Here is a 14,500-nt window from a genome sequence, read left to right as displayed (position 1 = left end):
CAACCCCCTAGATTACTCTAGCAACTGCATAGCAACATGATAACAACCACTTTGATCACATTAGCGGGGAAATGCAAATCATGTAGCAACGTGTCATGTTTTTTTTTTTTTTGTCAACGCAGAGATCTAGAGCTTGAGCCTTCAATACCTGAGGTAAGCCATCTCAAGAGGGCACCACGCCTCAATGCAGGCGATGCGGCTCACCGAATCCGCGAAACGGGCAACGACAGTACCAGTACGGCCCCTCGCAGCACGGAAGCTTCTCTATCTGAAGACGTTTTTACAGAGTCAGAATTGTCTCCAGTCCGTGATGATCCCCTTGCAACATCTTCCGACGAGCTGCAGCAGATAAAGTCCTCTGGTGCGTCTTCTGAATCTGTGCAAACCATCAACCCTGCCGCCACAACCACTGAAGAACCTTCAATGGCTGACAAAAAGGACGTAAAAGAAGCTGTACAGAATACAGGAACGGAGGGAAGAGGATGGCGGGATAGTGGCATTGAGCAGAGTCTGAATGCCACAGGTTTATCCAATGAGGTGCCGTCTGAGAACGTTCTGGAGAATGTAATGAGGGACCAACCTGCAGGCGAGACTAAGTCACGCACCACATCTGAGTCGCTTTGTTCGGACACTGTGGCTGCTGAGGATTTTGATAAAGCCCATGAGTCACAGAAGAGCGTGGATGCACAGACTATGCAATCGACCAGTGATATGAAGGAAGGAGAACAAAAGATGTCCAATGATTTCACACCAGCTATTGAGCTTGGAGCAGATGAGGGACAGAGTACAGAAGGTAACCTACTATTAGCACATGTCACATGTTAAAGTCAACATGGTTGTATTTTTACCTAGTTCATCAGTTCACGATGTTCCCACCAAAAAAAAAAATCATTCTTTATATTCTGTCATTAAAATATGGTCTATATATAGTGAAGTTTGTGTATATATATATAAAGTAAATTTATTTTTATATATACACTCACCTAAAGGATTATTAGGAACACCTGTTCAATTTCTCATTAATGCAATTATCTAATCAACCAATCACATGGCAGTTGCTTCAATGCATTTAAGGGTGTGGTCCTGGTCAAGACAATCTCCTGAACTCCAAACTGAATGTCAGAATGGGAAAGAAAGGTGATTTAAGCAATTTTGAGCGTGGCATGGTTGTTGGTGCCAGACGGACCGGTCTAAGTATTTCACAATCTGCTCAGTTACTGGGATTTTCACGCACAACCATTTCTAGGGTTTACAAAGAATGGCATGAAAAGGGAAAAACATCCAGTATGCGGCAGTCCTGTGGGCGAAAATGCCTTGTTGATGCTAGAGGTCAGAGGAGAATGGGCCGACTGATTCAAGCTGATAGAAGAGCAACTTTGACTGAAATAACCACTCATTACAACCGAGGTATGCAGCAAAGCATTTGTGAAGCCACAACACGCACAACCTTGAGGCGGATGGGCTACAACAGCAGAAGACCCCACTGGGTACCACTAATCTCCACTACAAATAGGAAAAAGAGGCTACAATTTGCAAGAGCTCCCCAAAATTGGAGAGTTGAAGACTGGAAAAATGTTTCCAGGTCTGATGAGTCTCAATTTCTGTTGAGACATTCAGATGGTAGAGTCAGAATTTGGCGTAAACAGAATGAGAACATGGATCCATCATGCCTTGTTACCACTGTGCAGGCTGGTGGTGGTGGTGTAATGGTGTGGGGGATGTTTTCTTGGCACACTTTAGGCCCCTTAGTGCCAATTGGGCATCGTTTAAATGCCACGGCCAACCTGAGCATTGTTTCTGACCATGTCCATCCCTTTATGGTCACCATGTTCCCATCCTCTGATGGCTACTTCCAGCAGGATAATGCACCATGTCACAAATCTCGAATCATTTCAAATTGGTTTCTTGGACATGACAATGAGTTCACTGTATTAAAATGACCCCCACAGTCACCAGATCTCAACCCAATAGAGCATCTTTGGGATGTGGTGGAACTGGAGCTTCGTGCCCTGGATGTGCATCCCACAAATCTCCATCAACTGCAAGATGCTATCCTATCAATATGGGCCAACATTTCTAAAGAATGCTTTCAGTACCTTGTTGAATCAATGCCACGTAGAATTAAGGCAGTTCTGAAGGCGGAAGGGGGTCAAACACAGTATTAATATAGTGTTCCTAATAATCCTTTAGGCGAGTGTATATAACCATAACGAAAAAATAATTGACATCAGAGTTTCAGTGCATCTCTAAAAGCTACAGCAAAAATAGCAAGTAGCGGTAAATCTGAAAAAGTAGTGGGAAATATGAAGATGTTATTGATGGGTGCCAGTGGTGTTTCAGAAAGGACAAAAAAGGTCTCTTCTTACTTTTCTTTGTTTTATCCTGAACTTCCAACATAAAAAATGCAAGTAAAATGGGTTGCAATGTTTCATGCTGACTTTAAGCTTATTTCTTATTGTAGCTTGCGCTCTCTTTCCCCAAGGGTATTGCTTGCATAAAAGATATCCAATCCTTGATGACAGAACATAACTTACAAATATATTGAATTGTCAGCCTCCATTTGATCCTGCCGTATCACTGCTGCAGTCTGATGAGGATGTGGCCCTAAAAAATATGCTGAAAGATGCATTTTCAGTTGGGTTCAGGAGATCCACAGATTTAATTTGCTCCATTTATTTATTTCTCTCCAGCACACTAATAACATCAGCTCACTCAACACGACAGCTTATTTAGCATATGTTGCATCCAGCGTATAGATGAATAAAAATGGGATTCAAGATTCATGTTTTAGTTTTACATGCTGAGATGACTATGAAAAACAGGTGCAGTTGTGCTGTTTGTTTCCTGTCCCAGTTGTGCCGTTGCCCAAAGGCAAGGACAAGTCCAAGTCGCACAAGTTCCTGTGCCTGCGGGTTGGCAGAGCCATGCGGAAGACCTTTGTTTCCCACGCCAGTGCCTCCATGCTGCAGTACGCCCAAAGAGACAGGAAGCACGAGTACTGGTTCGCTGTTCCTTCTGAGAGGTCAGTGCTATTCCCAGTTTGGCTGCACTCCACTTTAAATGTCACCTTCCTGTTCTGCTAAAATGGAATTGTTTACTGATGCTCCAGACTCAGGTGTAGTATGTTTTTTTAAAACACTGAGAGAGTCCACTATAAAGCTACATCACTAACTAATGGCGCTTTTCCATTACCAGTACCAGCTCGACTCGACTCGCCTCAACGTTTCGCTCCTTTTTCCATTGTAGACAGTACCGCCACAAATAGTACCCGGTCGTCATAGCGACGCCTTTTGTTCCTTGTTGTCTCGCTGGATCTTCTCTTCGGCAACCAAACAAAGGAAATTCTGCACCTCCTCGTTTGACCACGGCGTATTTTTTTCCGGGTTGCCATAATAATAGTAGTAAGTTTAGTAACTATCTCTAGCCAAACTATTTAATGGGTTAGTTCACCCTAAAATGAAAATTCTGCCAGTATTTACTCACCCTCATGTTGTTCCAACCCCGTAAGACCTTCGTTCATCTTCGGAACACAAATTAAGATATTTAAGATATTAAGATCACTCCTGTATACTATATCGTTAAAATAGTCCAAGTCTCAATCTTAAGTTTATCAAACGACGAGAACACTTTTTGTGCGCAAAAACAACAAAAATAACGACTTTATTTCAACTATTCGTTTATTTCTCCCTCTGCCTCGAGTCAGGTTACTAGTTTAATAGCGTAAGCTTCTGTTATTGTACGTCACACGCATCGCACACATGACCAGCGTCGGCTAATAGTGAGCCTACGTGTGACGTAGCTCTACGCTATCACACTACGTTAACTGACTACAGGCCCATGGAGAAGGAAGTGAATAGTTGAAATAAAGTCGTTATTTTTGTTTGTTTTTGCGCACAAAAAGTATTCTCGTCGTTTGATAAAGTTAAAATTGAGCTACTGTAGTCACTTGGACTATTTTAACAATGTCGTTGATGACTTTTCGATGCCAGCAAGTGTCATTCCCTCAAGAAGCCTATGGACTAGTATACAGGAGCGATCTTAATATCTTAAATATCTTAATTCGTGTTCCGAAGATGAACGAAGGTGTTACGGGGTTGGAACAACATGAGGGTGAGTAAATACTGACAGAATTTTCATTTTTGGGTGAACTAACCCTTTAAAAATGGCGGGGATATTCTGGATTCTACATCTGGCGTGTGCAATGACGACGCAGTGAATGGTGACGATTCTCTCTGACCAAACAGCAGTCGGTATTGTTTTCACATCACCGGCTTTTTTTAGTACTGGCTCAGCTCGCTTTTGAAACAATCTGTATTTTTTTTTTTAAGTGCTAGAAAAAAAGGTGACACTTTTGAAATAATAATAAAAATGTTTCAAAAAAGCACCAAATCAGCATATTAGAAGGATTTCTGAAGGATCATGTGACACTGAAGAATTGAGTTTTAAATTGTAATAATACGCCACAATATTTTTTATCAAATAAATGCAGCCCTGGTAAACATAAGAGACTTTGTTAAAAAAAATTGAACACAGGAGTCTTGGTTCAAAAAATTATGGGCAATCTTAACAACCCTAAACTTTTGAAGTCCACTTATATTAGTGTATTTTCATGCACAAAAAAAACAGTGATTTAGTTTTCCGGTTATAATTGTTTCACCCTGTCTGTGATCCTAAATGGATTGTTTTTGCTGCTTTACTTGCAAGTCCTCCTTGAAACCTCTTTAAATAATGGCTAAACTTTATACATGTGATGTCAAAACAATAAGCAAGGGTTTCAATAAATGGTCTTGGTGACCCGGGCAGGGAGTGTCTCTTTTACCATGTTTACCATGACATGACATGAGAGATAGCTTGTGCTTATCATTAAGAATCTAACTACATGAATCTTCTAGTTTATCCTCTGTCAGTACTTTAGTCTTTCTGGGAATGAGATCGATCTGGTGACCCTAGCAATGACTGAGGCTAATTACCTGACCTACTAATCTGAATGTTCAAAAGCAAAGCCTTATGTAATCCATCACAAAATCCGTTTCTTCTGTATAATACAGCTATTCAGCCACAGTCAAACAGAATTAAGAGAGATTTGCATGCTGCATATGTGTGTTTGTGTCTCCAAACTGAATTATGTATGGATCAAGGTTTTTCCTGGAGCGATAAATCAATATAATTAGCTAAAACTACATCATCTCGAACAGATGAGAGTCTCTAATGTGATGCCATATTTATGATCATAAAAGAAAATCGAATATGACGTTTGAAAAATTGCTTTGTACAGCATAACATTTGCTTTCTGTGATGTGTGAAAAAGCATAATTTCACCCTGTGTCTGTTTATCCTTCTGACATTTACGCTCATTTGACCTAAGTTTTACATGCTTGGTCTTTGTGATTTAACTTTGTATTTGAGAGTTCTATAGTTCACACATGGTTTACAACCTCCATCTTGACCTATTTAACTCACACAAACCGAGTCTGCTGCGTTCGTGCCAGGGTGGCATCCATGGATAAGATGTCTCATTAAGTATCAGAGAAGGGACTGCACAAATAACTGCTCTACTGTTGTCTGACCCAGTTTGGTTGCAAGTCTTATGATCCCTTTGAGATACGACAAAGGTCTATTTTATCATTTCTGAACTGCAAAGTGAATGTTAGCCATGTTATCTGGAAAACACATACTTGCGTACTTCTCATAGGCTATAAGCTTTGCCACATGACCCTATGAGTCGCTTGGATGGATCTCATCCAAATCTCTCCATGGCCAGGTCATCGTGTGTAGGCTTATATATGTGTGTCTGAGCTTGTGCATGTCTGCATGTGTGTGTTCATGGTTGCAGTTCGATGTAAATGATCTCTTAACGTCAGTGCCATTTGCTAGCAGGGCTACAGGACAGGGTTTCATCACTGTCAACATGCCGTAATCACCTATAAGTTGCTGTTGAAATATACCATTATAAATTGAACAGAGCAATTTAGGAAAGTGGTATATCAGACTACAGACATGCATTGTGGTTGATTTAGATGTCATAGACTTGAAGTTGTTTATCCAAAACATTTATGTATGGCGTTTTACATAAGGTTCCTACACTTTCTGACTAATATAAGAAACACTAGAAAAAGTCATATCCTGTCCTGTAGAGAGACTTTAGAGATTTCCATGACTTGTCTGTGCACATTTTTTTTTAAAGTGCTCCTATTGTGCTATTTTAACACTTTAATTTTCTCATAATATACATTGCACGTCACCTTATTTCTCAAAGAGTCTGAAAACGGTTGGTTCAAAATTCAGTCTCTCTAAACTCCTCCTTTCACTCAGAAAAAAGGTACAAAAGCTGTCACTGGGGCTGTACCTTTTCAAAAGGTAAACTTTTGTCTGTTTTATTTGCTAATATGTACATTTCAGGTGCTAATATGTACATTTTAGGTGTTAATAGGTAAATTTTTGGTGTTAATATGTACATTTTAGGTGCTAATATGGAAATTTTAGGTGCTAATATGTACATTTCATGTGCTAATATGTACATTTTAGGTGCTAATATGTACATTTTTAGGTGTTAATATGTACATTTTAGGTACTAATATACATTTTAGGTGCTAATATGTACATTTTAGGTGCTAATATGGACATTTTAGGTGCTAATATGGACATTTCATGTGCTAATATGTACATTTTAGGTGCTAATATGTACATTTTAGGTACTAATATACATTTTAGGTGCTAATATGTACATTTTAGGTGCTAATATGTACATTTTAGGTACTAATATGTACATTATAGCTGTTAATATGTACATTTTAGGTGCTAATATGTACCACTAAGGTACCAATATGCAGTCTTTGTGTACTTTTGAAAAGGTACAGCCCCAGTGACAGCTTTTGTACCTTTTTTTTCCTGAGAGTGTACCACTAGACTACTCTGCTCTGATTGGTCAGATGGCTCAGTCTGTTGTGATTGGTCTACCGCTCACAGCATGGGTCGGAAACAAAACGCCTATTACCATATCTGAATTTCAGCTCCAGAGGCTTCCTTTTATTTATAATTTAGTAAAAAACACATCTAACAATCATGGACACTTGCGCACAGTATTTTATTAATGGGCAACTGGAAAAGTATTAGGATGCCAATGTGAATAAAGACCTGGAATGATCTTGTGTTAAATCTTAACAAGCTGTCAAACACAGAATAAACCCTATACCTATTTTGTGTGTGTTTCCTGTAGGTCGGACCACCTGTATGCGTTCTTTGTCCAGTGGACCCCTGATGTGTACGGTGAAGGGCTGGGCGGAGTGACCCGAGAGCCTGGGTTTGTAGTGGTTAAAAAGAACCAGGATGCTGAAAGCGGGGAGCACGACAAACCAGTGCCTGATATCACGTTCAAGGACTGGGAGGTATGAACAACAACTACTGTAAGATAACACGCCTTAACCTGGAATAATGCATATAAATAAATAAATAATTGATTAATCATCTATTAATTGTCAGTTCTACTAGTTAATGACTAAAAACCTAGAAATTATTTTATGCATTCATGCATATTTAAATATTATTATTTAAATGATTTATAACGTGATTTATTTGATTGTCATAAATATTAATACTGATGTTAATTCATGCATGTGTTTTTAATTGAAATGTGTGTATTGTGTGGCTTTAACAATTAGGCTGATGTTTTTGTTGCAGTTGTGTTGTCATAGACATGTGATCATGAATATGCTTACGTGATGTTTATGTTCTCTCCCGAACACATGAGCCTGTTATTCACAGCAGCATCGGACCGTGTGTGTATGTGTGTCTTTTTATTTATTTGTGTCCTATTCAGCCACGTCAACCATGTTTATGTACATACTAACATTAAATATGTATGCATGCTTGTTCCTGTTGCCAGTCATTGTCAATGTCTATTTAATATCTTGTTGCAGTGTCTTATTTTCATAATGACATCTTTTCCTTTCAAAGGATGTGATGAACTGGTATGTAATGTATTTTCGTTGTAATGTGTGTTTGGCTTGGCTGTTACTGTATTGAGTGTTTGTCTGCAAATGGACACGATCATTTCATCATGCCTCTTAAACCACTTATAGACTTCAGCGAGCAAGACCATCTGATTGATAAATGTGGATTATGCATTATAGTCAAGATAGTAAGTGTGAAAACTCCACAAAGAAGATAAAGACAATAGTTAATTGCCCAATAGTGATGATCCAGATAGCAAAACCGTATCTTTAACATTTACTGATTAATTTCATTTTTCTGGCTCTAATAAGGATATGTGCTAGGATATGTGCATTTCCTAAAAAACAGGGCTTGATATATATATATATATATATATATATATATATATATATATATATATATAATCAAGCCCTGTTTTTATTTAGATTTTCTGGCTCTCAGCAAGCCATTTTTCTAGGCTAAATGCAATATTATTTATAATAGCTTCCATATAGCTATTTGGCTATTAAAATATGACTCAAGCCCTGTGCGGCCTCTTATCTGGGCTGGCCAGAGGGGAGGCCACTTGAGTTTTTTCTGCTGCCCTGCCATCCTATTGGTCCCTGTGGGATATAAACAGCACAAAGCCTCTAGCTCACTTCTAAATGTGTCTGTACTTCAGTGAATCCACGTGGATACTAAATATTGGATATACACCTGCATTTCTTGGGGCTTTCAGCAGAAGTGATGTTTTTCTCCAGAAAAATTAAGGAGGGATGTCATCTGACGCCCAAATACAGCTTTGGCCTGGTAAAAAAAAAAACGAGCCCCGTGTTTCTAATGTTTGTGTGTGGATGAGTGACTTGTGCTGAAGTGCACTTGACATGCATACTGTATGGTGTGGTTATGTATCAAGCAGCTGTAGCTTTCTAAGCTTGACGTCATCTAAACATGACAGTAAAGTCTGCAGTGCAGACACTTTTGTGCAGTTGTCTAGCATACTTATGCAGTTGCTTACCGTGCAGTATGTAGTATCCTCCTAACGTTGCGTTAATATTTCGTTCGTATATAATTAATCAAACCGTTTTGTCGGTAGTTTTTTCCACATGAAAAATGTATCCATCGAGTGTCGCCTTTTAAAAGTTTTGTGTTGTTGTTACGTTTCTAACAACTAAATCGCAACGAAGTGAAACTGAACGCACATATTTCCGTCGCGGTGCGTCGAGTTGCTTTGAATTCGCATGTGTATTGTATTTTCCCTTGTTGACATTTGTGTGTTGAGAACGCAACGCTCGTATGACGCGTGACCATGTGACAGATTTTTTCTGCTTTGTGCAGCGCCGCACGATTACGTTATTTTTCATTAGTGTCTTTAAAAGAAACCCCTATATTTGGCTGTTTTATGGTGAAAGCTGCAAAAACATGTTAAGAGCATTAGCCTGTAGGGTTGCCACCTTCAGTGAGGCAAAATAAGGGACACCCATACACGAGATAAATAAATAATTAAATTAATTTTTTTTAAAAAAATTGTCAAGTGTATGGAACTGATTATTTCAACATGCCAATTTGACAGCTCAACAATAAACCACGAGAAAACATGAGATCAAGTATGTGAGCTTGCAACAGAAAACATTTTATATTATTATTTTACATTTTATTATTTTACTCTTATTTACTTATGTAAACTCTTCTGTATTACAGAACCATTAATCATGTTTTTGACAATTCTGCATGGTTTGTTTTTATTTACTAAAATTGATTTTTAATTTGATTTTGAAATTGTTATGTTTGTTTGTCTATTTTTTATTTAAATAATATAGCACTTTTAAAACTTTCTTTTAATTGCCATAAAGTGTGTATAACAGATAGGATCACAATTTAGTAAGCATATATGATTAATATTTAATAATACAAATTATAATGTATTTATTAATCTGTTTAATAATATTAACAAATAGTACCTGTCTACCAAGCTCTGTATGTTAATATTATATATTTATTTTCCAAAGAAAAAAAACCCCATAGGCCAAGGATTTTTCTGTCACGGCCATTGGTCACGGCATGCTGCTACACTAAAATGCAACCACGGGCAAATTAATTACTCTACTTCTTGTGAAATTGATTTCATTATATTTAGGCTAGTATTATCCATAGCCTACTGTAAAATCCTTATTTGTTTATGTGTGGGTCTATGTAAAATTATGTCCGTTGATATGACTATTTGTATTATTGGTAAGAAAATCTATTTATTATTTATGTATTCAGACATGGCTATTGTTAATTCTATAGGCCTAGTATAGCCTATTAAAGGATATTCTCTGGGTTTGTTAAGCAAGTTATTTTTCTCCACAACATTCACATTTTTATTATTAAATATGTATTTAATATCTCTCTCTCTTATTTTTTATTATAACTTATTTAGGCTACTCATTGCCACTGACACTTTCCAGCGAAGTATTTGTTTCCTCACACTCTCGTCGTTACTTTTGCATACGCTTTCGTTTCAGAGGTGGACGCAACTCTCTGCCAAAAGACCCGCCCTCTTCTGACTCTGATTGGCCCTGAACCTGATGGTGTTAAACAAACCAATCAAACCAACAATGGCAGCGCGTATTACCCAATCAAGGGTAGAATAGGACGCGTCTTCGCAGAATGCGGGTGGTATGATTTGCATTGGATCATGCGTTCGGAAATACGGGACAAATCGCGTCCCGTATTGATTCAAAACGGGACGCGCTTTTTATTTCACAAATACGGGACGATTCCGTATTTTAAGGGACGGGTGGCAACCCTATTAGCCTGGTAGCCTATAAAGATCTCTGAGGGGCAATTTGTTATATGAGGGTGGGCAAATTAAAGGAATAGTTCACTTAAAAACGAAATTCTGTCATCATTTACTCACTCTCAAGTTGTTTCAACCTGTGTACATTTCTTTCTTTCGCTGAACACAAAGGAAGATATTTTGAAGAATGTTGGTAACCAGACAGTTGATGGACCCCATTGACTTCCATAGTAGGACAACAAATACTATGGAAGTCAATGGGGTCCATCAAGTGTTTGTGTTCAGCAGAAAAAAGAAATTTGTGCAGGTTTGAAACAACTTGAGGGTGAGTAAATGATGACAGATTTTTTTTTTTAAAGTTAACTATTCCTTTAAATCTTTTGGAGGACCAAAGAGTTCTGGTCGATGTGTTTTTTTAATTAATTAATTTCAGCTGTAGCCTATGTAAGTAAATGTATGCATATACAATGCATATGCTTACATTTTATTATATGATATCTCTGGATTGCAGATGTGAGCAAATATGCTTCATAAATGCATAATACTTTCAAAATTTTAAATATATCAAAGAAAAACTGTATGCAGACAACTGACCCATAGCCACACCTCTTGTTACACCCATGTCACAGAGAGCCTAAGTCCCGCCCCTCCACTTCCGGCTCATGGGACCTTGTTTCAGAAAAAATATGTGGTAGTCAATGGCAAGAGACAACTTATGTGTAATTCAGGGCACAGTTCAGACGGAATAAAAAGATATGATGTTTGTCAATTTAAAAGATAATTCTGAAAGTCAAAAACATCGCAGTTTGTCATAAAACAGAAGAGTACAATTTAGTTTTATGTGAAAATCGCTCAATGAACTACATCTCCCGGGAAGCGAAACAACGAGCAAGATCCGCTGCTCGTGTGTGTGTGTGTGTGTGCAGTCTGGTACAAAACATTCAGGCATGACGGTGTAACATTACGATTATAACGTAAGACTATAGAAACAATTACAGACGTTAGCTTCAGTAAACCGCTTCATTCATTGAGAGAAAATGTGCGCCTTTGGGGTTTGTAGTCTTTGTAATTACATATTTTCACAGTCCTATACCTCAAAGGTTTTACATCAGACTGCGACTTTCTTTACTTTAAAATGTATCTTTTAAATTGACAAACATCATATGTGTAGTTCAGGGCACAATTCAAACGAGATCAAAATATTTGTTGTCTCATTGACTACCATACAATATTTTTCCGAAATAAGGTCCGATGGTGGTGGTCGACCAGAAGGGGAGGGACTTAGGCTCTCTATAGAGTAAAATTTCAGCTTTGAAAACACTGTTTTATGTTGCTTTGCGGCATGACATACTTATGAGCAGCTGCTCTGTGGACATTGCAGATGTCTTTTCGGAGACGTGTGATCTGTCTTTGAGATGGAGCTGTTTGATCTCGTCAGGTGAATCCTGTTAGATTAAACTGATTCGCGGCACATGAGACCTGACTGCAGCTGTCTGCGTAAACACATGGGTCAAGAGGGAATTAAAGTGTTTTTCTCAGTCATTTGGTGGTTATATATTGCACTTTTTGTTTTTAGGTTGTGCAAAGAAAGTCAATGTCTTGATCTCACTAACATGTCCCTTCCTCCATTTCCAATTGATCAGTTTAAGAAGAAGAGAAGTGTGTTACGTAACTTCTCTTCCCTCACATACTAATTGCTTGGTGTCGGGCTGTTTCTCATGCAACACCACTATTCTGTCTGTGCATTAGGTAGTTTCTGTGACTGAGTATTACCGGCGGATAGATGCTCTAAAGAGTGAGGACCTGCGCTCGCTCTGCAAACGTCTTCAGGTGCCACACGCTCAACTCCACACAAACCATCACAAAGGCCACATCATGTCTGCCGATCAAGGAACATTAACTAACTGACGATTACTGTCAGAGTATCATCAAGTATGAATCTACCAATATCCGATTTTTCACAAATTGAATAAAAGAAGACTTTTCTGCTGTTTGATCTCAATAAGAATGCATTACTGTCTGTATTACAGAATTTGTTCCCCTTGATCAGCAGATTGCACTGGTCTTTATGTGGAGTGTGGAATAATAAAACTGGCCCTGAGTTGAGATATAGCCGTTTTATATGAGATGACATTTAAAGGCTGATAGAGTTTCTGCAGTAGTACTGAAATTGGATATCTGGATGACAGGATGGGTTTTCGATGGCTTGAAAATGAGGAAGCAATAAATAAAGTTTCATAGTAATTAGTCACATGCTGTCCCCCAGAGCCCCTTTGGGTTTGATCAAGAATCCAAACACAAAGTTGGTGCATTTGACTGCAGTGCTTGTTCTGACTTACTCTTCAGACACCATTCATCACACTATTAAAGTCAACATGAAATTACAATTAAACCGATTGTCTTAGTTCACTTTAAAAAAAAACTTTTGCTGATAATTTGATAATTTACTCTCCTCCCCCATGTCATTCAAGATGTCCATGTCTTTCTTTCTTCAGTCAAAAAGAAATGAAGGTTTTTGATGAAAACATTCCAGGATTTTCTCCATATAATGCACTTCAATGGGAACCAAATGTTCATGGTTCAAATGAGAGTTTCAGTGCAGCTTCAAAGGTCTTTAAATGACACCAGACGATGAATAAGGGTCTTATCTAGTGAAACGAGCAGTCATTTAAAAAGTAAATAAAAAAGTTTACGTTGTATAAGCACAAATGCTCGCCTTGCTCTGTTCTGTGATGAACGTTCGAGACTCTCCTGTTCAAACTCATTCATCGAAATGAACAAATCTTTTTTCGAGTCATGACTCGAAGGGTCCTAGATAAGACCCTTAATCATCATCTGGTGTCGTTTAAAGCCCTTTGAAGCTGCTCATTTGGACCTTGAACCATTTGGTTCCAAATGAAGTCCATTATATGGAGAAAATCCTGGAATGTTTTCATCAAAAACCTTAATTTCTTTTCAACTGAAGAAAGAAAGACGTGGCCAAGACATCTTGGATGACATGGGGGTGAGTAAATTATCAGCAAAAGTTTTTTTTAAAAGTGAACTACTCCTTTAATAAGTTGGTACTGTGTCGGATTCGTCACTGCATCTTGTTCCAATGACTTTTCTGTACTCTTTAATCTAAATGTAATAACTTACTATTATATTATAAATTAATACAATAATAATTTGCTCCACCTTTTCACCCTGATGTCACCATGGGTTTTAATGTTCCTCCATTGAAAGTCCAATCACCCAAAACTCTGAAGCTTTAAAACGTTCATAAAGAGATCGTAAAAAAAACAACAAATGAATCAAGCAGTTTAAGTCTTCAGAGTTTGCTTTATATGATGAACCAATTTAATTTAGGATTTTATTTGCATATAAACCTGACCATTTGTGTTCTGAAGATTGAGCAAAAGTCTAATGGGTTTGGAATGACATGAGGGTGAGTAATTGATGACAGTTTAACTACTTTTTAACCATGTAGTCACTATTGGAAGGTGAATGTTGTTGGAAATGCAGACTTTCTAATAGTTATTACATTAGCCAGAATGAAATAAGTGATCAAGCTTGTACGATTGACGTAAAATGGATTGTGAGTGTCATTTCATGTTGATTTTAAAGGAAAAAAACCATTCCTGAAAGTGTGTTGAAGAGGTCTTACTAACCCTATTCCCCTTGCTAACATGAAAACAGTGCAAACATCCAAGAATGCAAGGCTTTATTGAATATATTGTTATAACTATACTAAAAAAAAAACAAATATCAGCTCCAAGTCTGATGTTTGTAGATGGGAAAATTGTCATG

At 37.9% G+C, this 14,500-nt stretch overlaps 1 protein-coding gene across 2 annotated transcripts in view; it reads left to right on the top strand.

Moving 5' to 3' along the window:
• oxr1b (oxidation resistance 1b) overlaps positions 1-14,500 on the top strand; it is a 68,301-nt gene that overhangs the window by 49,532 nt on the left and 4,269 nt on the right. Inside the window, exons 9-12 of one of the 2 annotated variants that reach the window (XM_039678754.2) lie at positions 123-793; positions 2,854-3,022; positions 7,217-7,385; positions 12,461-12,541. In XM_039678754.2, the coding sequence (XP_039534688.2) occupies positions 123-793; positions 2,854-3,022; positions 7,217-7,385; positions 12,461-12,541 (1,090 nt within the window). The remainder of the gene's footprint in view (positions 1-122; positions 794-2,853; positions 3,023-7,216; positions 7,386-12,460; positions 12,542-14,500) is intronic. The other variant, XM_039678755.2, reaches the window with a different exon arrangement.

The sequence above is a fragment of the Pimephales promelas genome, chromosome 18, assembly GCF_988280905.1.
Source record: "Pimephales promelas chromosome 18, fPimPro1.hap1.1, whole genome shotgun sequence".
Classification (NCBI taxonomy): domain Eukaryota; kingdom Metazoa; phylum Chordata; class Actinopteri; order Cypriniformes; family Leuciscidae; genus Pimephales; species Pimephales promelas.
Note: the sequence above shows the minus strand (reverse complement) of the source record. Positions and strands in the feature narration are given on the sequence as shown.